The sequence below is a fragment of the Cricetulus griseus genome (assembly GCF_003668045.3).
Source record: "Cricetulus griseus strain 17A/GY chromosome 1 unlocalized genomic scaffold, alternate assembly CriGri-PICRH-1.0 chr1_1, whole genome shotgun sequence".
In the NCBI taxonomy this organism is placed as follows: Eukaryota; Metazoa; Chordata; class Mammalia; order Rodentia; family Cricetidae; genus Cricetulus; species Cricetulus griseus.
Genome location: NW_023276807.1, coordinates 230,122,778 through 230,144,685, shown reverse-complemented (window position 1 = coordinate 230,144,685; position 21,908 = coordinate 230,122,778). Strand labels below are relative to the sequence as shown.

General features: G+C 40.1%; 1 protein-coding gene across 1 annotated transcript in view; it reads left to right on the top strand.

The window, feature by feature from the left end:
• Positions 1-1,217: 1,217 nt before the first annotated feature.
• Positions 1,218-21,908, top strand: part of Cog3 (component of oligomeric golgi complex 3) — a 54,627-nt gene continuing 33,936 nt past the window's right edge. The window contains exons 1-8 of the mRNA XM_027390125.2: positions 1,218-1,490; positions 9,322-9,468; positions 12,503-12,564; positions 13,681-13,846; positions 14,561-14,635; positions 15,729-15,821; positions 16,721-16,846; positions 18,629-18,709. Coding sequence (XP_027245926.1) covers positions 1,317-1,490; positions 9,322-9,468; positions 12,503-12,564; positions 13,681-13,846; positions 14,561-14,635; positions 15,729-15,821; positions 16,721-16,846; positions 18,629-18,709 — 924 coding nt within the window. The 5' untranslated portion in view covers positions 1,218-1,316. The remainder of the gene's footprint in view (positions 1,491-9,321; positions 9,469-12,502; positions 12,565-13,680; positions 13,847-14,560; positions 14,636-15,728; positions 15,822-16,720; positions 16,847-18,628; positions 18,710-21,908) is intronic.

Sequence of the window (21,908 nt, the reverse complement as noted above, 5' to 3'; positions counted from 1 at the left end):
GACAAAGCAGCACATCTTTACATAAACAAATGCAACATAAACAAATGTAACACATCTTTACATAGTTAAAGTAATATTCCACAAGAATTAGGTTTGTATTTTGGTAAGAATGCCACCAAAGGAGTATCATGCTCTTAACTCATCCATCCAGGGATGTCATGGCAATGATGTTGAGTTAGGTCACATGAGTAAGATGGTATCTGCTACAGTAAGTCATTGTTCCTCGACCTCCCCCTCTTTTTGGAGACCACGTTTTGCCATTAGCCCAGGTTGGCCTTGAACATGTTGCAATCCTTCTTCATCAGTCTTCTAAGTACTTTCAGGTGTGTATCACCAAGCTTGACTAACTCCTTTTTATTGGTAAATATCTTGGAGAGATTATCTCAAACTATGCAAATTGCCCTTTCTTCTGGAACTTTTTGCCAGCTCCTCCCCTAACCCTGCCACAATTATTATTGTGATGTTCTAATGATGACTTTCTATTTCCCTCATTTTTCTATATGCTTTTTTGGAATGCTTTGGTAAGGTAGAAGGTTGTTCCTTTTTCATTTACTTACCCAAATTTGTTTATATTAGTATATACTCAGTTTATATACTGGTAAAGTATATTTTTTCAACTATGTAGGTTTCAGCCAATCATATTATTTGTTTAGCTGTCCAAATGTGTAGCATGATTTAAATGGCAGAATAGTTTTTCCCAGTTTCGTCTTTTGATCCTCACTTATTGACCCAGTTCCTCAATGTTGGCCGTTTAGGTTTTTTTTGTTTTTGTTTTTGTTTTTTTTTCAGTTGTTGGATACTATTCATGAAGCCTGCTATGTACGTCTTTGAATTTGTGTCTCCACCAACTAGTTTTCCTAAAAGGGAAGTTGCATATTGGAAAAACTTGTGCTCCTGGTTGCTATGCCAACAGGGAAATCACCCACTACCCATCTGACAGCAAAGAAGCGGTAGATCTTCGGAGTCCTTCAATTCCCCATCCACATTTCTCCAAAACCCTCAACCACACGTTACAATAAAGTTATTGCTGTTGAGGAAGAGGCTTCCGGTAGGGGCAAAGCTATTTCCGCCCACGCCGGTCTTTTAGCCACCCATGGCTTCAGGTACGTTTCAACCGGAAATGTTTACCCTCGGTCGAAAGCCACGTCTGTTCTGGCCTCGGTCCCGCCCCCACGCCGGGAAGCGTTTCCGGGGTCAGGGCGCTCGGGCCCGCCCCGCCGCGGCTGCGGCGCTGGAAGCCTCGGTGCTCCCGGAAGTTGCCGGCTCTGCCTGTCGGGGTCGGGTTCTGCGCCACCGAGGGGCCCAGGGCGGCGGGGATGGCGGAGGCGGCGCTGCTGCTGCTGCCGGAGGCGGCGGCCGAGCGGGACGCCCGCGAGAAGCTGTCCCTCTGGGATCGGAGACCCGACTCGCTGGCGCCGCTGACAGACAGGCAGACGGACTCGGTGCTGGAGCTGAAGGCGGCGGTGGAGAACCTGCCGGTGCCCGCCGAGGTGAGGCGAGGGCGTGGGCGGCGGCCGCCCGGCCGCCCCGTGCGGGGGTCCGGCCTGCCCTCCTGAGCCACCGTGGCGGGTCCGGCGGGAGCGGCCTGCGTGTGCCTGACGGCCGCCTCACCCTGCGGCCACCCCGGCTGGCCCTGCCCTGCCGGCTTGCGTGGACGTCCACGCGAGGGCATCGCCTTCCCCCCTGCGGCGTGGGACGGTTGGCCTGAGCCTTGCCCCGAGCGTCTTGCTCCAGATGTTCCCGTGTCAGGGTCACCCCGCCTCGCCTGAGCCTGAGGTGCTGTCTCCTCTGGGGTCCAGCTGGTCTGTGGTACCGCGTCCGGGAGTCATCTATGGCTTGCTTGTTGCCAGGGCGAAGGGGCGCTTGGGATCAGAATCGGTCCCGAGCGACACTTTCATTCATCACACACCAAAGCTGTGAGCTCTTGGTGTAGGTTATGAGAGATGAGGTTTATTTAACCTGTGGCAAAGCAATAAAAGAATTACTTTTGCAAGTTGACTCAGTTATTAAGTAGTAGTGCTTTTGGGTTTTAGTGTCAACATTTTAGTCCGCTTAACCACTGGGGCAGCAGTATGCATGGCACCGTTTGTGTGATTCTGTATGGTTATAATAGTAAGAGTTCTTTTTACGAATTGTTTAGATGTTTGACAGGCTCTTCCTAGTTTCGAGGCCCAGACTTTGGGTTATTTTATTAGCAGCGGTGGTTGTTTTTGAAGCTGGAGGCATCATTGATCTCTCTTCAATTCGGAATTCTGTGCAAATGCAGAATGCATTTGCCGTTTTCACCTTTGCCCTCACAGTTTATGAGGTGTGATTAGAAAAGTTTTCCACACCTTTGTGTGCTGTGCTGGAAAAACAGGTGTTCACAGGTGCATTTTCCTGCCCACCTCCAGGATGTTTTACAGGAAGTAGATTTGAGTAAAGGAGGGAACAGGTGGAAAGTTCTTTGACCTGGCTATGTTTTATGCCCTGAATTATAGGGGTGGGTGTGGGTGGGTTTGTGTGTGTGTGTGTGTTGTTGTTGTTGTTGGGGGTTAAACTGAGGGCCTGCCATTGCTGGCTGAGCACTATACCAGAGACTTACATTCTCAGCCCAGAAACTGGTTTATGTATTTCCCAGTCTGTTTATGATTTGTGTGCTCCATTATTGAAGCTGTGTGTCTAGATGTCACAGAATCGGGGAAGTGAGGTCAACACTACAAGAAACTTCATTGTTATTGCCATGGGTTATGAACTAAGTTTTCATCCTTATATAATATGGAGAGGGTTGGAAGTAAATGACAATCTTATTATTTTACACCATTCTTCCTTATTTATGCAGCAATACTTATCATTATTTCATGTTGTCACTTAACTTATTTTGCCACATACCTCCACTGCAGTAGGAATTATGGATAGAAACGAATACGAAAGATGAAATTTCCAGCTTTAGGGCATTGACATAATTATGGAGGAGAAAACAATCTTAACAAACCAAGAAGGTACAGACAGTGATCCATTCATTATATCAGAAAAATAAAATAGGATGGTGGGACCAGGATGGATGAGGTATGCCTTTTTATGGGAGTCCTAAAAGTAAGGGCGATTGCAAAAGTGAAAATGACAGCCTAGTGTGAGAACTGACATGGAAGACATGAAGCCAGCCTAGGAATGGCCAAGTCAATAACATTCTAGCTAGAAGAAAAAACAGCATAAGGTCCTGGGTAGAGACTCAACAAGTCCAAGTATTCCGGGAGGGTCTCGGTATTAGAAAGAGCTTGTTTAGACCACCTTCGGGATCTTGGAAGGGCATGTCCTCAAGGCTTTTGCTTCCCTGTACTAAAGTGTTCTATGTCTAATAACTTCACTGTTGAAAAAAGAATGCATCACTTTTAATTTGTCAAACCAGCATATTTCCATAGCTTCTCTGTAGCGTTTCAATAAATTATTTCCTGATCTATTAGACTGGGCTGATTTAGTGGTCTAGTTAGTGTTCAGCTAATGCTCAGTAAACATGATAAAGATGTTAACATCTTTAGAAGGCAGCTTCCTCTCTTATAGAAAAGCACATCTGGGCCTGGAGAGATGGCCCAGCAGTGAAATAAAGGCCCTTGATGCTCTTGCAGAGGATCCAGGTTCAATTCCTAGCACTTACGTGGTGGTTCACAACACTCCCATAACTGTAGTTCTCTCTTCTGACCTCTGGGCACTAAATATGCATGTGCAAATATACACCTGCAGGCAAAACAGACACATAAGATGAAAAAATGTAATAAAAATTTCTTACCTTGGAAAGTTGCACCTTCTTTCTTTTAAAAGAGATATATTTGTATATATATTACATCAGATAAAAGAATTTGCAGAAGAGTGGTTTCTTGTATTCGAGGCAAATTTTCTTGCAGCAGTGAGGATCTTTTTCTTTTTGCTAAGTAGTTCTTGTTGAAGTGCTAAAATAATTTACATTGAGACCTATCTGCAATTTACTGCCATAGATGTTATTTTCTTGTAGGTGTGTGACCTTGGTGTGACAGTTAACTTCTGCATGCTTCTATTTTTTTTTGTTATAAAATAGAAGCTTGTCTCATGGGGACTTGTGAGAAGTAAAGGCAACCATGTGCATAAACGTGCATGGCAGACTTCTTGCTAATGTTACATTATTCATGTGATCTCTTTCAAACAATGAATGTTTTAAAAGAGTAGATTAGAATCTGGAGCTAGTTTAGGTGTCACTAAGACTGAAGATAAGAAAGAAAGAGTTTGGCCCTTGGAAGATTCTGAGACTCCAGCTTCACTGCTATGCTCTAAACAGAGAAAGTGTTGTCAGTTCAGTTGGGGAATGGATTGGTCCCATTGATTCTAAGAGTCCTTTTCTCCAGGCTGGGATTTTCCAAGAAATAAGGCTTATGAGAGGAAGGGACGTTTGTTCTCCTGGTTTGGCTTAGTTGGTGAGGTAGTGCTGTGTGATTTATTATAATTATTATTTAGTGTGCTCATGTCCATTTGTATAGGCTGTCCAATAGCTTTCCAACACGGCCAGCAACGACTGTGATGTTGTCTGTCTGGTGGTGTGGCTGCTCTGTCCTGAAGTCCAGGCATTGCATTGAGGGGCCCTGATGGAGTCAGCTCCTCTCTGAGAAGTCAGACGCAGTGTTCTGGGGACACTACTACACCGCTTTTTGACTTGCCACTCTAGTTCTGCTATGTTGTGAAAAAAGCTTAGTGGGACATAAGTACCCAAAGGGGTAATTTTCTCTTATGCTGTTAAAAGCAAGTTGTTAAAATTATTATTTAAAAGTTTTCCTTAAGGGGCTGGAGAGATGGCTCAGAGGTTAAGAGCACTGACTGCTCTTCCAGAGGTCCTGAGTTCAATTCCCAGCAACCACGTGGTGGCTCACAACCATCCCTTATGAGATCTGGTGCCCTCTTCTGGTGTGCAGATTATACATGGAAGCAGAATGTTCGATACATAATAAATAAATAAGATCTTAAAAAAAAACCTCTTAAAAGTTTTCCTTAAGTATTTTTTAAAGTATTTTTGAAATTATTATTTCTTTTTTTATGACAGTTTTTTCTCCATTTTTTAATTTAAATTAGAAACAAGATTGTTTTACATTTCAATCCCAGTTCCCTCTTCCTCCCCTCTTCCCCTGTCCCCCACTAACACCCAACCTATCACATACCATTTCTGCTCCCCAGGGAGGGTGAGGCCCCTCCATGGGGGTCTTCAGAGTCTGTCATATCCTTTGCCATTGGGCCTAGGCCCTCCCCTTGTGTCTAGGCTGAGGGAGTATCCCTCTATGTGAAATGGGCTCCCAAAGTCCATTCCTATACTAGGTATAAGTACTGATCTACTACAAGAGGCCCCACAGATTTCCAAGGTCTCCTCACTGACACCCACATTTATTGAATCTAAATCAGTTCCATGGGGTTTTTCAGTGATCAGTCTGGGGACCAAGAGCACCCCCTTATTCAGGTCAGCTGTTTTTGTGGGTTTCACCACCCTGGTCTTGGCCCCTTTGCTCATCACTCCTCCTCCTCTGCAACTGGATTCCAGTTCAGTGTTTAGGAAATTATTACTTCTTTAAAGTGATTGTATTGGGGTTTCTTTCCTACTTAGTTTGAGAGAATATAGTTTCTTATTAGTAAGAGTAAGGGAACAGGGCCCTCCTGCGTCTTGTATTTAAAGTTTTAAAATTTTAGATATTATTATTATTATTATTATTATTATTATTATTATTATGCCTTTTGAGACAGGTTTCTCTATGTAGCCCTGGCTGTCCTGAAACTCACTCTGTAGACCAGGCTGGCACTGAACCCAAGATCCATTTGCCTCTGCGTCTTGAGTGCTAGGATTAAAGGCAGTCACCACCACTGCCAGCTGGCTGTATATTTTATTCTTAAATATATATATATATATATATATATATATTTAAGAATATATATGTCTCTGTGTGGTTTGTGCATGAGAGTGAATGACCATGGAGACTAGCCAAGGATGTTGGAGTCCCTGGAGCAGGACTTAAATTTATTGATCTGTATGTATATGCTTCCTGGGTGTATACCACCTGTTATGGGTGCTGGGAGCTGAACAGGCACTCTTAACTGCTTAGCTGTTTCTCCAGTCCCATAATTAAAGGTCTTACAATTGAAAATTAGTGTTTGAAGTAATCAAATTGAATGTTCTTAGATAAATATGATCTTAGATGCTCATATTTATTCGTGACTGGATTATAGAATGTGTCTGGAATATCTTGAGCAGCTTCTCATGGATCCAGAGTTTTTTTTTCTGGTAATTTAGAAAATAAAATTTTTTGGTTTAAAATAAACTGAGTACATGCCTATGACTCCTTGGGTTCATTTGAAATGACAGATATTAATGCATGGTACACTTAAAAATCAATCACTTAAAAATCAATGTAAAGACTTAGCAACTAAACAAGATATAAATATTATGAATTTTACTAGTTTGAAATAGGAATTTTCTGTTGTCTAGGCCCAGCCTTAATGATAGGCCGGTCCTTTGTCCCTGGCCTTGGAGGTGGAGCTTTGCCACTGAGTCTGTTTCCTCTGATGTTCTGGGTCCTGTGTGGTTTCTTTCTGTTGTCCAGAGTGGAAGATGTTCTTTTCCCTTTTTCAGCTATAATGGGGTGCTGTGTTCTGTGGCTGATGCAAGTTGCTGCTCCCCACCCCACTCAGTGGCCTAAGATGTTTGTCCACGGAGGAGAAAGGGCTAGACGAGCTTTGTGCCTGCTTTCCACATGGTAGCAACCACTCCTCTCCTTTGGGTTGATACCACCTTGTTCACAAACTTTCTCACAGATCTCTAGTGGAGTTTGTGAGTAGGTATGGATTCTTCCTAAGTCAGTGGCTTCCAGATGTTTCCACTTACCTTCTAGTCCTAGTGGTTGGTGACAAATTAGTTTGAGAATTCTTTTTAGCCACTTGCATGGTGCTTATCATTCTCTTTCCCGTCTCCCACAAGAGAGTCAATATTTCACTATCATTGGAAATGTCCATCTTTCTCCAGTTTGGTCTGTTTTATGTGTATGAGTGCTTTGTCTGTCTATATGTATGTATACCATGTTTGTGCTTAGTGCCTGCATAGGTCAGAAGAGGGTATCAGTACCTTGTGGGCACTGGGAATTGAACCCAGGTCTGCAAGTGCTTGTGATCACTGAGACATCTCTTCACCCTTCCCCCCTGGATTTAATTTGCATCCTTCAGCCTGGGCTATGATGTATTTAAGACTACTTAACACTAAGCAAGAAGGCTTAGTGAGTAAAAGTCTTTGTGGTCAAGCTGATTGAACCTCAGCTCAGTCTCTGGACCCACATGGTGGAAGGAGAGAACTGGCTTCCACAAGAGGTCACACACAAATGCTAAATAAGGACAATGATTAGAAAAGAATCCTTACGCTTTTGTAAATTATTTATTTGGCTTTTGCATGTTTGTGTGCAAGCAGCATTCACTTCAGTCTCTTTACCCAGGTGGAGGCCTGATGTCTACTGGGATGTTTGTCAAATCCGAGCTGGAGGCTTTACTTTTCCCCTTTACATCTTACTTACCTTCTACTGCTTACATTTCTGTTTCCCCTTTACATCTTACCCACCTTAACGGTGATCTCTTGTTACAGAACTAACTTCTACTAACACAATACTGTAAAGACAGCTTACTTACTATTCTGTTCTCAAGAAGCAGTGTAGATTCTGATCAGTAAATTTATTCTGTTGCTGCTCCTAAATAGGAGTAACAAAGAACTATGATTTTATTAATAGGAATAATAAAAAGTACTTCTAATGTCAGTAATTCAATTTTATTATTTACTATGTGGCAAGTCTTATGTTAAGTGTTGTACATGCAGTGTTGTCTTGGGGTGTGTGTGTGTGTGTGAGAGAGGAGGGGGGCTCCTTGTTGGTTAATTGGGGTGCTTCCACAGTATAGGGGTAGATGCTGTTTATCTCAGAGTTCTGTTTTCAGAACCCTTAATGGCAGCACACAGTTGCTGGTGACATTTTAGACTCAAGATAGATTTCACTGAGTTTGAGAAACTAATTCTTGCTGGACCACAGCACTTTTATGCCAGGGCTTATGCTACTTTCAGCAAGAGTTTATGTGTGTTGTGATGTCCCGATAAGGCAATTTGCATTTGGCTAGGACCCTCCTTGATCTTGAGTCCAACTCACTTGTATACAAGGACCTTCCTGATCATGTTGGCTATTGTTGGCTGTTGTTTGCTCACACTTGAAGAAGCCAATGCTTTCTACTTTGCTCCTCACAGTAGTGTTGGTATGGCTACAGGATCTGTATGTGATAAGAGGAGAAATTGAGGACTAGAGTCATGAATTTCTCCAATGCCAACCAGCTTGTACATAAGCAAGAGCCTTTCAACCAGGTTTCACGTTAGTGTGTTTACCATGTTAGTATAGCCCTGTGTGAACACAGACGTAACCTCCCCATATTCAAGGCTCTTGTTTCTAGATTAGTAGTGGGATATTTGTGCATTTAGCTAATTTGAGCTGTAAAGAAAAAGCCCTATCTTCAGATAAAATGTCTGCATTTAGAAAGAAAGCTATTTCCTAAGGCCTTGAGTCATGTCCTATGTTGGAAGACTTTAAATGTCATGAGCTGAGGGCTGAAAAGTAGAATTGAACCTCATAGCAGGCCCTGTTACTTTCCCTGCCACCCACTTCCAGTTCCTTTTAGGTCTAAAAACAGCTTATCTGGTATGTGACTTCAGATAAATTAATACCAGAGCTAAAGTATCAGTAGTAGTGGGGAGTGAGAGAGTGATGTATTGGTGTTACCTGGAGGCCTTGTCCCTGGGCTCTTCTGGAACCATAGAAACTCTGAGATCTTTCCTAGTCTCTTCACTGTCATTGAATTTCACACAGTATGTCAGTGTAGGTGAGGTACCATGGATGGAGCTGGTAGGAAGAGGCAGTTTGTTAATTAATGATTGTGATTTGTTAGTTCTGTTGGTTGGCCAGGCCTTTGGGTTTGATCCTGTAGAGAACACACTATTTGCAGTAGCACATAGGTTTCCCTTTGTCGAGTGGTAGTTTACACAGGTTCAAGTGGTTCTTCATAGACTCATCCCACTGTTAGAAAGCTGACTCAACAATCAGACTTTGCTACTGAGTGACACTGGTGTCCTATTTACGACATCTTGAGAGTGACATCTATCCCAAAGAGGGCTAGTGGAAATTGTTAGTATTGTGTGACATTTCCTGATCTCGGAGGATTTAAAGGAAGTATTTCGATCTCTTTGAAAACAAGACAGAAATAATTGAGTTGATTTAAGAAAAATTTCAAGTTAAATGTCTTGTGACTTTCTTTTTCAAGCTCCCAATTGAAGATGTCTGCAGCTTAGCCTCCCAGTCACTGCCCATTGAGCTGACTGCTGTGGTGCCCGAATCTACAGAAGACATCCTTTTGAAGGGCTTCACTTCTTTAGGAATGGAAGAGGAAAGAATTGAGACCGCACAGCAGGTAAATGGTACTATCTTTCTTAGGGACATTGATTACTCTAGATGTCTCAGTAAAAATGTCTGCCACAGCGCAAACATTGGCATTCTAGAGCTCTAGGAAAGTTGAATGCAGTTCGTGGTCACCTATCTCTTTGGTGACCAAACTTTCAAATCTACGAGTCTCTGGGGGCCATTCTTATTCAAACAACCACATTGCCCAGTTACATTGGCAGTATAGATAAAAATATGATAAGGTAATAAATAGGGTAACCTAATAGGGGTGGAGAGATGGCTTATGGTTAAAAGTACTGGCTACTCTTCCAGGAGATCCAAGTTTAATTCCTAGCACCCACATTGGGTTGCTAAGAGCTGTTTTTCTTGTTTGTTTGCTTGGTTTTTGAGACAGGGTTTCTCTGTGTATAGCCCATGCTGTCCTGGAATTTGCTCTGTAGACCAGGCTGGCCTCAAACACACAGAGATCCACCTGCCTCTGCCTCCTGAGTGCTCAGATTAAAGGTGTGTGCCACCACCACTTGGCTTCTCACATTTTAGCTTCAGATCTAGAGGATCTGAAACCCTTTTGACATCTGTGGGCACCAGACATACAAATGGTACATAGACATACACACAGGCAAAACACTCACACAGAGAAACTAAATTTTAAAAAGATAAGAATAAATCTTTATAAAAATATATGCATCTAGCAAAAAGAAAAATATGTACACACAATTTTTTGAGCCGTGTGGTGGTTGCACACGCCTTTAATCCCTGGAGCTAGTTCCAGGACAGCCTCCAATGCCACAGAGAACCCCTGTCTCGAAAAACCATATATATATTATATATATATATATATATATATATATATATATATATATATCCTTCTTCTCTACTTGTTGCTTGGTGATTCTCTTTTAAAATCCTAAATGTTTTCTTTAGATGAAAGTTTATAATTATTTTATAGTAATTTAGCCTGCATGTTGGTATTTCCTTACTGCTAATTACAAACCTAAATGTGTAGCAGTTTCTGTAGATGCTTCTCTGTTTATTCTTTCTGACTTGTTAAGAGAGTTCGAGATCTCTATGCCTACACCACCCTGAACATACTGATCTCATCTGATCTTGGGAGCTATGCAGGGTTGGGCCAGGTTGGTACTTATTTGAAGGGGAGAGTTAGAGCTGGCTGAGACAGGAGGATCACTAGTTTGAGGCCAGCCTGGATATATAGCAAGTTCAAGGGCATCCTGGGCTACATAGTACATAGGCTTCGTGTATGAGACAAAAACAAAGCCCCCCCAAAAAAGAGTTAAAGCTTAGGCATTTCCAAATGAAACATAAAGCAGATGTACTGAACTGCATGCCTTGTAAGTCAAAAGAGGCAGTGAAGAAAGCAAAGGAGCACTCTTGCTGTAGTTAGGCTGACCTATGAGTTCTCCTGTTGCAGAGTTAGGTTGACTTACATCTACTCTTGTAGAGTTAGGTGGACTTATGTCTATTACTGTTGTAGAGTCAGTCTGCCCCCACCTGCTCCTGCTGTAGTTAGTCTGCTCCACATCTGCTCCTGCTGTAGTTAGTCTGCCCTACACCTGCTCCTGCTGTAGTTACTCTGCCTCACATCTGCTCCTGCCATAGTTAGGCCAACCCACATCTGCTCCTGCTGTAGTTAGTTAGGCTGACCCACATCTGCCCCCACATCTGCTCCTGCTGTAGTTAGGCTGACTCACATGGGCTCCTGCTGTCAGCTATGTTACTTACCATCATTGTGAGTTTCAGTAATTTACTTACCTTTTTGGGTCTTTAGTTTCTGAGTCTGGATATATAGCAAGTTCTAGGGGATCCTGGGCTACATAGTACATAGGCTTTGTGTGTAAGACAAAAACAAAGCCAAAAAAGATTTAAAGCTTAGGCATTTCCAAATGAAACAATTGTAACTGATATATTATTAACTTCTGAGTGATTATTTCTGAAGCAGCTGTGGGGACCTGGTGGTGGGAGAGGAACCGGTCTAGTGGGACCTGGCAGGACAGAGGAAAACATCCAACTACACTCACCTGTCTTTTGTTTGCTTTTCTTCTCTGTTCTCCCCTCTTCTCCCATCCCTTCCCTAGTATTTTACTATGTAGCCCAGGCTGACCTTGAACTTGTGATCCTTTTGCTTCAGCTTTCTAAGTGCTGGTATTGCAGGCATATATAACTATGCCATATTTTATCTATTTTTAAATAATGGGAGGTTTATGTAACATTGGTATAGGGACAGATACAGCCTCAAGTCCATATTCTCTTTGACTTTTCATTTTTATTTTATGCGAGTGGATATTTTGCCTGCATGCATGTCTGTGTACCACTTATGTGTCTGGTGCCCTCAGAAGCAGAAGGAGGCCTTGGATCCCCTGGAACTAGAGTTATAGATAGTTATGTACCACCATGTGGTTGCTGAGAATTGAATCAGGATATCTGGAAGAGCAGTCAGTGCTCTTAACTACTGAGCCATCTCTGCAGCCTCCCCAAAGTCCATATCCTTAATTCACAATGTGATTTTCAAGTTTATATTCTCACCATTCTTATTAGGGAACATTAATATTTACCCAAAGCTCTATGATAATTCTTCAAATTTGGCAAACTAAGAGCCAGGTATTAATTTCTTAAGAAGAAATATTTATTTTTTTATATGTGTCTTAATACTGCTTCTTACTGGACTCTGGAAATGACCAGTGCTTTTCATATCTTTTGCTTTTCCTGGCATATAAATGTTTTGTGCATGTGTGTGTGTGTGTGTATCATGTATATTATACATAATATATATCATGCATATTATATACTATATAATATATATCATATATGATACATACATACATACACACACACACACACACACACATATATATATATATAATACACACACATATAAAATAAAGCTTAAAGCTAATTCTTGGCGGTTAAGCCCTAGAAATAAGATATAATTAGGTAAGGCCTGCCTTTTAACTTGTATTCTATCATGTAATCACTTTTCACTTACTGGTTTTAGTTTGATTGACATAGTAATACTCTTTATTTTTCAGTTTTTCTCATGGTTTGCAAAGCTGCAGACTCAGATGGATCAGGATGAAGGAACTAAATATAGGTATGTGTGGGTCCTTTATTTTTTGGATAGCCTGAGTTTTACATCCTAGTCATCTCAAGTTACCAAGAAAACTTAGCAGTCAGATTTTTCTTAATACTAGTCGGGGCAAGGATTGGAATTCTAAGTGATTTTAGAAAAAGAATTGCAGAAAGAACTTGGATAAAGAAGTTGTATGGGAATTCTGTGAGGTGTTGTTGTCTCAGAAACATCCATGGAAGAGCAGTCAGTGCTCTTAACCTTAGGAGAAGACCTTAGGGATGGCCATCTGGATTGAGTATGGTAGCATATGCCTATAGGGGAAGGAGCCATACAGTTTCTCTCCAAGTTTAGACTATGGGTTCTGCATTGATGTTCAGTAAACATTTATTTACATCCATTATTTAGTTTTGTTTTTTGTATTTGTTTTTTGAGACAGGGTCTCACTACATATCCCTGACTGTCCTATAATTCACTGTGTAGACCAAGCTGGCTTTGAACTCACAAAGATTTGCCTGTCTTTGCCTCCCAAGTGGTGGGATTAAAGGTGTGCATTGCTATGCCTGGCATAGTCATGGCCATTTTTGCTAGGCAGTGTGCTATGGATGTATAATCCTACTTTTATCAATAGCAGGTCTTCAAGGAAATGTTATCATTCCCGTTTTACAAATGGCCAGCCTGAGGCTTGGACACATTTACTACCAGTGTCATTTGGACTTAGGTAGAGCTGCAGTTTGGATCAGTGTCTTCTAGTCTCAAATCCAAAATTCTTTTCACAACACATGGGTCTTTGGAGGTGGCAGTTATTGGAAGGAGTAACCTTATTTACTGCCTTGGGATGTCCTGGTGTCCCTATCTTTGAAGGTTGATGCCCAGGTTTATTGACTTACATGCAGGAAACCAGGTCATGACTCTAAGTCCTTTTATTGCTTGCGGTGTCAGTGACTCATCTTCCTAAGCATTAGAGTAATTTATGGGCTAGCTTTTGCTATAAATCTGAGTGTTACACATTTTGGAAGAGTAGGTCAGATTTTCCACCTGAAATTTATGATTTTGGAAAGAATGAGACCGTATTGTTTATTGACTCTGTTTATTGGGGGAAAATATTATTGCCAATCCCCTCTTGGTTCTGTTTTCTAGACAGATGAGGGATTACTTGTCTGGGTTTCAGGAACAGTGCGATGCTATACTGAGTGATGTGAACAGTGCTCTTCAACATCTGGAGTCACTGCAGAAACAGTACCTTTTTGTGTCCAATAAGACAGGAACTCTTCATGAAGCCTGTGAACAGCTCCTAAAGGAACAGGTAATTGGGAATGAGGGGAGAGAGAGAGATGGGTCAGTGATTAATTTTAAATAGATGAATGCTGTTTAATTTTAATTTCCTTGATTTCTCTGAGTAGATGCTGAAGGTTGCTCTGTATTAGACTGTGCTAAATATGCAGATTGCTGGAAAGGGAGTAGAGCCAGAGGCAGACCTCCTTGTTTTGATCTGCTGGGTGCAGCTGCAGGGTACTGGTTGCTTTGCTCTGTCCACCATTACTGGCATTTTTCAGATAAGCAGAGTGATTTCGTTAATGGTGGTTTTTTGTTTCTTTATTTGTTTTTTTTCTTTTTTTGTTTTGTTTTCAAGACATGGTTTCTCTGTGTAGCCCTCACTGTTCTGGAACTCACTTTGTAGAGCATGCTGGCCTCAAAGGGTTTTTGTTTTTAATCAGCTGTCTGAGGAGGTTTACTTAAACTTGTAAGTTGCAGATAGAGCATTGAAGTTACTATATTTCAGAATTTTTTCTGTATTTTTGTGTTTCTAAAAGGCAGGCACTTAGTTTTATAAAAGATCATATAATACTAATTGTTGTCTCCCTTTGTTCATGGGTACAGAAATACTTGAGCATCATTTCGAAGTCTTATTCCTGATTTAAATTTCAATGTCAAATATAACTCTGTTCAGAATAATTTGACATTAGGGTGCCAAGTGTTATATTTTTATAATAATTGGCTTTTCTCTTTAACATGTGAGTCGGAACTTGCTGACCTTGCTGAACACATCCAGCAGAAGCTGTCCTATTTTAATGAGTTGGAGACAATTAACACAGTAAGTGCATTGTACTTTTCTGTAAAGTTAGTGATATTTTATATTTCCCTTTTGTGGTAATCTCCAAGAATATAAAATGATATGCCAGGTGGTGGTGGCACACTCCTTTAATCCTAGCACTTGGGAGGCAGAGGCAGGTGGATCTCTGTGAGTTAGAGGTCTGCCTGGTCTACAGAGCTACGCAGAGATACCCTGTCTCAAAAAAAAAAAAAAACAAAAAACAAAATGAATGAAAAGAATATAAAATTATACTTGAACTTAATAGTTGTTTGCTGATGGAGCTTCTGATTTAAGCAAGATACCATTTTCGGTTCAGAACTGTCCACATATGACTTAAGTACGATTTCTTCAATTGTGTTATTGTTACTCTGTTGATTACTTGTTGTAGAATCTTCCCTATAAACTGTGAAAACTAGGATAATAAATCTTCAGGTTTAAGTCTTGGTGTGTTGCGTTTCTGTAGTACCGTCCATGCATTTTTAAGTTACTTCTCATGTTAAGTTTGAAGAAGCATATAGTCCTCATAAAACAAGGGCTTCTGGGTAAACTCTGTTTCTATGTTTCTGACTTGTAAGTCATAATTATTTATAAATGATGCTAAATTTATTAAAATAATTGTAATTATTATAGCTTAATGTTAAAGACATGCTGGCAGCCACTTAGACGTGGATGCTGTGGGACTTGGTTCATATAAATGGCTAGACTTGGCTTTTCTTTCCTGCGTTAGAAATTGAATCCAGGGCCCCATGAGCATGCTCAGTAAGTGCTGTGATTGCTAGTTAATCCTGTGGCCATAATAAGAACATGGCCAGTGTCCAAATGTAGACAGATTCATGATGTATTAATCCAGTTTCATGTTGCACAGCAGCATAGTAAAAACAGTTTTGGGTTTTTTTTTCTACCTTTTTTTTTTAGGAGGTTGGTGCTTACTAGGTTGTTAAACATGGACACAGTTAAGGGTATTTTAGTGATTGTTAAAGACTGTGTCACTAGCCTAAAAGTACACTGTTATATTTAAAAAGAAATATGTTAATCCTAGTTAATAATTTTCAATGTTTACTTTTTTTGTTGTTTCTTTTCCTTTTACTTGAAGAAACTGAATTCTCCCACGTTGTCTGTGAATAGTGAAGGATTTATCCCTATGCTGGCCAAGTTAGATGATTGTATAACATACATTTCATCTCATGTAAGTCATACTTTTATATTTTAAAAATACTAACATTTCTACTATATCACTTATACAATTATTTTTTTCCAGTGGAAAAGTATAGTCAGCTCTCTCTAAATGGCTTTCTTAGGTGGATTCAACCACTTGTATATCACAAAGATTATAAAGAATCTTTTGTTTTGTTTGTTCTGAACATGCATAGCCTGTTTTCCTTGTCATTGTTCCCTGAATGGTATAGCATAATAGCTGTCTTTATAACATTTACATTAGTTTCGTAAGTAATTTGTTGATGATTTGAAGTATAAGGGAGGATGCACATTTGGTATATCCTTTGGGGTCCTGGATTAGTGCTATCAGAATACTGAGGAATGACTCATATCTGTAATGTGTGGAAGAAAAACGACTGCTTTTTTTGGTTGCTGTTCTTAGTGGTATACAAAGTACTTCAGGCTTCTGAGTGACTCCTGGAGTGGAAGGGCCCTCTGATTTGGCTTTACCCTACCTAAAAGGTGGTCATTGAGGAATGTGTGAGATACTCTTTGGAAATGTAGTTACTAGGGTGAGGGGTGCAGGGAAACTCAGAAGGATGAGTTCTTTTTTTTTTAGCCAGTTCCTGATCTCTCAAGGATACACTGCTGTTCTTATTTTCACTAGCTCCATTCTGTTCCTAGTAGGTCTTACTTAACACTTTGGCGGGGATCTGACATTGATTTTGTTTGCAGCTGCAAAAGCTGACTGAGCCTGCTTTGTGCCAGGCACAGAGGATTGGCTTTGACCAAGTCCTTGGAGGGTCTCACGAAGCTTATTATGATCTACAGAGCTCCATGGATTGCTTTGTATAGAGGACACCTTGGTTCTCACTGAAAGTTTGCTTATTGTTAATATTTATTTCTTTTGTAAATTTCTTTGTTTTACAGCCTAATTTTAAAGATTATCCTGTATACTTACTGAAGTTTAAACAATGTCTTTCTAAAGCTTTGCACCTCATGAAGACATATACTGTGAACACACTGCAGACTCTCACAAATCAGTTACTAAAAAGGGTGAGTTAACTGATCCTAATGACTACTTGATTTTGATTTATTTGCCTTCTAAAACCTTTGTCTGAATTAATACTATAGAATTAAATTTTTACTCTTATTAAATAAGATTATATGCTATAGTTTTCATAATAGAGAAATATGACTATCCCATATAGCTCAGCTAGTAGAGCCCATGCCTAGTTTTATAAAGTCCTGTTTTCAACCCTTAGCACCAGGGGGAATATTTAAAAAGAGGAAAATTCTTTTTAATTATCTACTATTCAAATTTAATTTTACTATTTTTGATTTATTTCCTGTCAGTTTTTTAAGAAAAAGCTAAAAAGAATGTTTCAGGTAACAAGTAGTTTATATTTCATTTTACAATTATCAAATAGTACTGGGTTCTTTTCATACTTCTTGGACTTTTTTCTATGTATGTATGTATGTATGTATGTATGTATGTATGTGTCATGCAAATATAGTCAACCCTCAGAATTCATGGCTTTGGCCATGAATAACTATTATAGTGCTTTAATTGCACCCACAGCCTTGTACACACCAGGCAAGCACTCTACCACTGAGTTACACATTCAGCCCATGGGTTTTGAGACAAGGTATCACTATGTTGCTCAGCCTGGCCTTGTACTTGTGGTCCTCTTGCTTCTTGGATGCTGGGATTACAGGTATGTACAACCATAGCCTGCTTAATGCATATTTTTATTGAGTGTCTCCTAAATTTAGTATTGTATTAGAAACTGTATGGTGGAAAAAGGAGCTTGTGAGATCCTTGCTGTCATAGTGAATGTATTTAAAAATAATAACTTGTAAAAATGATGGAAAAATATTTACAAATTAGCAGATGCTAAACCTGATCTTAAACCTGATGGAGGCATTTTCTCAGTATAAAAGTAACACATACTAGGTTAGAAAATAAAGAGTACAACTGTCTAGGATGGTCACTGAACATATTTTTTTCTCAAGGAAAAACCATACAGGCTATATTTTATTTTTAAGCTCACTTTTCAACTGGACATAGCTATGACCTATGTTGTTTGGGAGATGGAGTCAGGAGGATAAGTAGTTCAAGGCCACTCTGGGGTACACAATGAGTTCAAGATAGTTTGTATAACTCAGTGAGAGAGACCTGTCTCAAAGTAAAGTAAAGCCAAACCAAACCAAACTAAAGATAGTCTCGGGATGTTGCTTCGAGGTAGAGCAGTTTGTAGAATGTACCAGGCCTTAGATTTGGTCCCTACTAAGGCAGAAGAAAGAGGTAATGGAAATTTAAAAACTTACTTCCTCAAGGATGTACTCTGAAGGTCAGAGATGTTAAAAATTTGGTCAGTGTCTTATTCTATAAGTAACAGTTTAAGTCTTTTTTTTTTTTTTTTTCTTTTTGTTTTTTTGAGACAGGGTTTTACTGTAGGTTTTGGAGACTGTCCTGGAACTTTCTTTGAAGACCAGGCTGTCCTTGAACTCACAGAGATCTGCCTGCCTCTGCCTCCCGAGTGCTTTAAAGGCATGTGCCGCCACTGCCTGGCTCAGTTTAAGTCTTAATTCAGTTCTACTTATTGCCAAAATTCAAGTAATATAGGCTACATTTTAACTGTAAGGGTGAGAGATGATAGCTTCATTAATTCTCAGCTTATAACAATATTAACATATAGCCTCTCATTGATATTTTCTAAATTTTTGGTTGGAATGGAGGCCAAGCTTTAGACATATGAATTGTTTAGTGTTCCTTTTTGAGTAATTATGTGTTTGCTAATAACTTTCTTCCCTATCCCCCCATGTTTTCTTCAGGATCCCTCATCAGTACCTAATGCAGACAATGCCTTCACACTATTTTATGTGAAATTTCGAGCTGCTGCCCCTAAAGTCAGAGTAAGTCTACTGATATATATTGAATATTGGTGTGAAAAATTTCAGGCAGCCCTTCAGGAGTCCTCCTGTGCCTTAGTCTTTTGCTTATTGTAGGAAATGAACTTGAATGGAAGGAAGGCATTGTCCCTTTCACGTTATTTAGCAATTAAAGAGCAGGAATCTCTTCACCCTTTTTGTGATGTTCAGGGTGGTTTCTGGATGAAACGGTGGATTTGGGGAGCTGGTGAGATTGCTCAGATGTAAAGTGCTTGCTGCCAAGCCTGATGACCTGAGTGCAACCTTGGAGTCTACATGAAGGACAGGGCTGACTCCTGCAGGATGTGTGCCCAATGCACACACCCACCCACCCACCCACCTTAGGGTTACTATTGCTGTGAAGAAACACCATGTCCAAAGCAACTTGGCAAGGAAAGGGTTTATTAGATTTATATTTACACATCATCAAAGGAAATCAGGACAGGAACCCAAACGGTAGGAACCTGGAGGCGGGAGCTGTTGCAGAGGCTATGGAGGGATGCTGCTTACTGCTTTGCTCCCTATGGCTTGCTCAGCCTGCTTTCTTATAGAACCCAGGACCACCAGCCCAGGGTGGCACCACTCAAAATGGGCTAGGCCCTCTCTCATCAGTCATTAGTTAAGAAAATGCCTTACAGGCTTGCTGAAACCTGATCTTAAACCTGATGGAGGCGTTTTCTCAGTTGAGGTTCCCTCCTTTCAGATGACTTTAGCTTGTGCCAAATTGACATAAAACTACCCAGCACACACACTAACTAAATGTGAAAAGAAATCAGGCTCAGATTACTCGTGGACTTGAGGGGCTTATACACAGAGCAGTAGTCTCTATTTTAGGGAAGGTTATAGAGTTGTGAATGACAAGCATTTGAGGGGGTTTCCTGTAATTTATTATAACTGGACTACAGGATGTTATTAGAGTATGTTGGAAAAGAGGAAGGAAAAGTGACAAGGCATGGTGCATGACAGGGTGATTCATAAAAAGTAGAAAATATGACTCAGCTGAAATAGAATGATTTGGTCAGATTGCTATTTTATAGATTACAGGTACAGATGTAGGGAAGAGGGCCCATTAACAAGCAAGGTATGCAGCCATTAGGAGCCGGGCAAGGCTCTGATAGTATATTGAATGAGGCTCAGTATGTGCCTTACTCCTTAGACGCATGTGGTATTCAAAGGAATAGTCAGTGTATTTATCCTGATTAAATTAGAAGGGGGAAGGAATGGTCAAAAACCAGTATTTGTGTATGTTATAATAGCTGAGATTGTTAACTGGAGCTTATACATGTATGCTCTTTTTGTCACTAGAGGGAATGGTAAGCTTTTGTTGACAGGACTTCATGCTCTTCTTTGACAATCAGCCAGTTAAAGGAGAATAAGTTTGTTTTCAGATGGAAGACTCTTGGTGTGTGTACAGAAAACTGAGGGAGAGGGTGATGAGGTTTCGATTTTGCTGATTGATTCTATTGTGTATTAGCTAAAGCCAATATTGAATATTTGATTCAGAAAGAAATGGTATGAATAAGAGGACTTAGTGCAGTGGGTTACTATCAAATGATTGCCTATGATTTGTGGCTTTGCTACATTTTTTAAATAACCAGTTAGTGTATGTGATGGGGTTGCATTTATTTTACTGATAGAAAGCATAAACTATTTAGCTAGCAGTAATTTTAGTGGAAATATGAGGATGAATAAAATGACAAAAGTATAGAAAACTCACCAAAAATTGAAAAGACAGTAAACCTGTCGTGGTCCTGGTTGGAGAGAGTTAAATTTTGAAATGTCAGTTTTTTTCACTGTAATTTTTTTGGTTAGAATGTACTGGTAGCTAAAGCTAGAGAAAGATTCCTTAGATTAGCAAGACAAAACAAAATTTTCAAAAGTGTAGTGTTGTTGATTTAGAATTTACTGACAGCAGAGGCAGGTGGATCTCTGTGAGTTCAAGACCAGCCTGGTCTACAAAGCCATAGAGAAACCCTGTCTCAAACCCCCCCCAATTTTTTTTTTTTTTACTGACAGCTTAATGACATGGAAAATTCTAGAACTTAGAACATTTAAATAAGAAGGAAGAGCTAGAGTTTTCTACATGGTATTTGGAAAATTTTAATTATTTGGGTAAAACCCTTTTTATTTTATAACATAAGAGTGCATTCTAAGTGATCTATTAAGTATTAAATTAATTAGTAGATTCCCCCAAAGTACAACTAAGGATTATTTGGGTGAGAAATGACCAAATTAAAAGATTAAGGATATAAAAATGAACAAGTCTGACTCTTAAATAGGAAAAACAAAGGCAGAAACTGGAATGTTTGTTAAGAAGGATGAATACCTATTGTAAAATGATCAGATAACTCACAAAGTTAAGAGTTTTTGTCTCAGAAATTTCAAATTGAAGTATAATAGTGTTTTTGAGGATTCAATGAGAATAATAACTGCTGATGGGGTGTAAATGGATTTTTTTTTAAAAAAACATTTTAGTAGAATAGATCAAAGACATATAAAGTATATCTCTTTTAAGTCAGTGAGTTGTAGTGTCCACAAAGTGGCACTTACAGAGGAGTTACTGGGTGGAGGTAAGGGTGGAGAGGCAGCTCAGTGGTTAAGGTCACTGACTGCTTTTCCAGAGTGTCCAGGTTCAATTCCCAGCCCCTTTGTGGTGGCTAGCCAAGAGTCTGTAATGCCAGTCCCGGGAGATCCGCTGCCCTCTTCTGGCCTCTTCAGGCACATAGTGCACAGACAGACACGGAAAACACCCATATACATAAAAATAATTGAAATTTTTTGGGGAAAAAAAAAGAGAGAAAGGTAGTTATTCATACTAGTTTGCTTTATGGAACCTTAGAGTATTGAACCTTCCTGCTGGGGCTCTGATGTAGCAGAACAGCTGTTTGACTCCAGACTATGAAATGGTAGCTGTGATTCTTTGGAAACAAATGCTGAAAAAAAATAGTTGATTTTGAGTGCATCTACCCACAGGATAATATTACAACCATTTCATATGTTACATTCATTTGTTTAATTTTTGTTGCTGCTGCTACCATCTGTGTAGTACATGTTGGTTTCCAGCTCACCATTGAGCCCAGGCTGGCCTGGAATTCCCCAGTGCTCCTTTTGCTTCACCTTCCCAAGTACTGGGATTATAGGCGTGCCCAACTTTACTTAATGTTTTAAATGCTGTTTGCAATAA